The following is a 1,933-nucleotide window of genomic DNA, read 5'->3' on the forward strand; positions in this document are numbered from 1 at the left end:
ACCTAATATTATCTCTCTTTCGTTTTCCAGTCTACCCACGTTGACTATATAACCAAAACAACACCTTGACCAATTTAGCCTTCCAAAATCTCAACTACATAAAATCTCTTGTCCTAATCCCTGCCATTTGGAGTTTGGTAATGGCTCCGTACCAACATTATCCTCTTTTGTCTAATGGAGTAGATAATAGTGTGAATTATATAATTGATCATGATTGTTGTTGGGGTTATTTAAGTAACATAACAAATTGCACAAGATAGTTCAGTCGTTTTATCACTTCCGAAAGTAAGTTATAGTTGGTCTTCTACTAGGTCATGCGACTAGACATAATTATTAGTCTAAAAACTCTGACTAGGAACTGTATCTATGACAATATATTCCTATTTAGTGAGTTCTAATTCAAATTCTAGGAGCAAAAATTTTACATCTACAAACTACATGGAAGTATTGTCAAAAAAAAAAAAAAAACTACATGGAAGTATTATTTATGTAAGGTCCGAAATTAATTTATGGATAACAAATCGATTGAAGATTATTATCATAGTGGTAAAATCTTTAGTCACCCAACTCCTACATGGAGACGAGAAAGTGGTCAAATGCATCAGTAGATTGAGATGAAAAAAAATGTGAATGAATAAACGAGTAGAGCATGACGGAAAAAAAAAAAAAAAAAAAAAAAAAAANAAGAGCCACAAAGGATTATGACAAGTCAGGTAATAATTTGAGGAAAACTAAAATACAAATTAGGTTGACTAGTTTTCCTCTACAGCTCCACTTCACGGACAAGTTTTTTTTCCTTCTTGTCAGTCTCGCGAAGAAACCAAACCATACGTGTATAAAATGACTACTTAAAAGAAAAAGCCAATCATATAATTGACCTTTTTACAAACCAAACCACATTCAATTTGAGTTTTACAAATAAAACAACTTCAGATTGTGAAACCAAAAGGATGATCAAAGTCATCAAACCAAACCACATTCAGACTGTAGCATGAAGGCGAGTCTTCGTTCCTCAAACGAATACTCCAAAACTTCAGGCTTTTCAGACATTGACATTGATCTTGCATTGGTGGTGAATGGTGTTGGTGCGGTATGCATTGGAACAGAGATTGTTGCTGGTGTTGATGGGACTGGAATCATAGCAGCAACGTTCTTCGGTGTTTGCATCATCATAGTCATCATCTTCTCTTCTTCCAAATTCCTAAGAATGTTGTTGTTGTTGTTGTTCTTGACAGGAGTTGCAAACGATGACATCTCATTCACTGCGTTGTGTTTCAGATGTTGTTGGGTTGTTGTTGCTATGTTGGCCTTTGATGCAACCACCGTAGTCGGAATGGGCGAGAATGGTTTGCGAACTAATGGAGATTGCAACAGCTCAGAAGGATTCATTGACTGTTTCCTTGTGGGAAGCCCTGCAATATCAAGCCCTCTTCTTCCTGCAAGATTTAAGATTCATTCACCAATGCAATTAAGAAATCAACTCAAGACTATGTTGATAACAAATGAGCACATTATATTATAAGACGTAATTACCATTTGATAAAGCTCCATCATTCTGTCGATGATCTGCTTTCTTGTTAGGCTTAGGAGTCTGATGCATTCCTGCTCCTAAGGAAAGTCTTCGGTTGGTTGCACCACCGGTCGACATTCTTGGAGCCTTTTTACCACCAAGGGGTTTAGATGGGCTCGGTTTGGACCCGTAAAGAGCCTCTTGTTCTGCAATGAGCTGTCCTTGAAGCTTCTTCTGATCCTTTAATATGTAGAAAACAGTTGCAACACATAGAGTTGGATTAGGAGGATGATATTGGTCAAAAGTTTCTGATGGAAACAAAAAAGAATGGAGGACTTGTACATACCCGCTGGCGACGGTGTTCTTCTTCTCTTTCCTGCCTCAGTAAATTATACTCCTCAAGCATAGAAAGGAGACGGATCT

At 37.2% G+C, this 1,933-nt stretch overlaps 1 protein-coding gene across 1 annotated transcript in view; it reads right to left on the reverse strand.

Annotated features, from left to right (window-relative positions):
• LOC104728801 (65-kDa microtubule-associated protein 3-like) overlaps positions 833-1,933 on the reverse strand; it is a 6,089-nt gene continuing 4,988 nt past the window's right edge. The window contains exons 14-15 of the mRNA XM_010447730.2: positions 1,534-1,750; positions 833-1,436 (exon numbers count right to left, since the gene is read on the reverse strand). Coding sequence (XP_010446032.1) covers positions 964-1,436; positions 1,534-1,750 — 690 coding nt within the window. The 3' untranslated portion in view covers positions 833-963. The remainder of the gene's footprint in view (positions 1,437-1,533; positions 1,751-1,933) is intronic.

The sequence above is a fragment of the Camelina sativa genome, chromosome 11 (genome assembly GCF_000633955.1).
Source record: "Camelina sativa cultivar DH55 chromosome 11, Cs, whole genome shotgun sequence".
In the NCBI taxonomy this organism is placed as follows: Eukaryota; Viridiplantae; Streptophyta; class Magnoliopsida; order Brassicales; family Brassicaceae; genus Camelina; species Camelina sativa.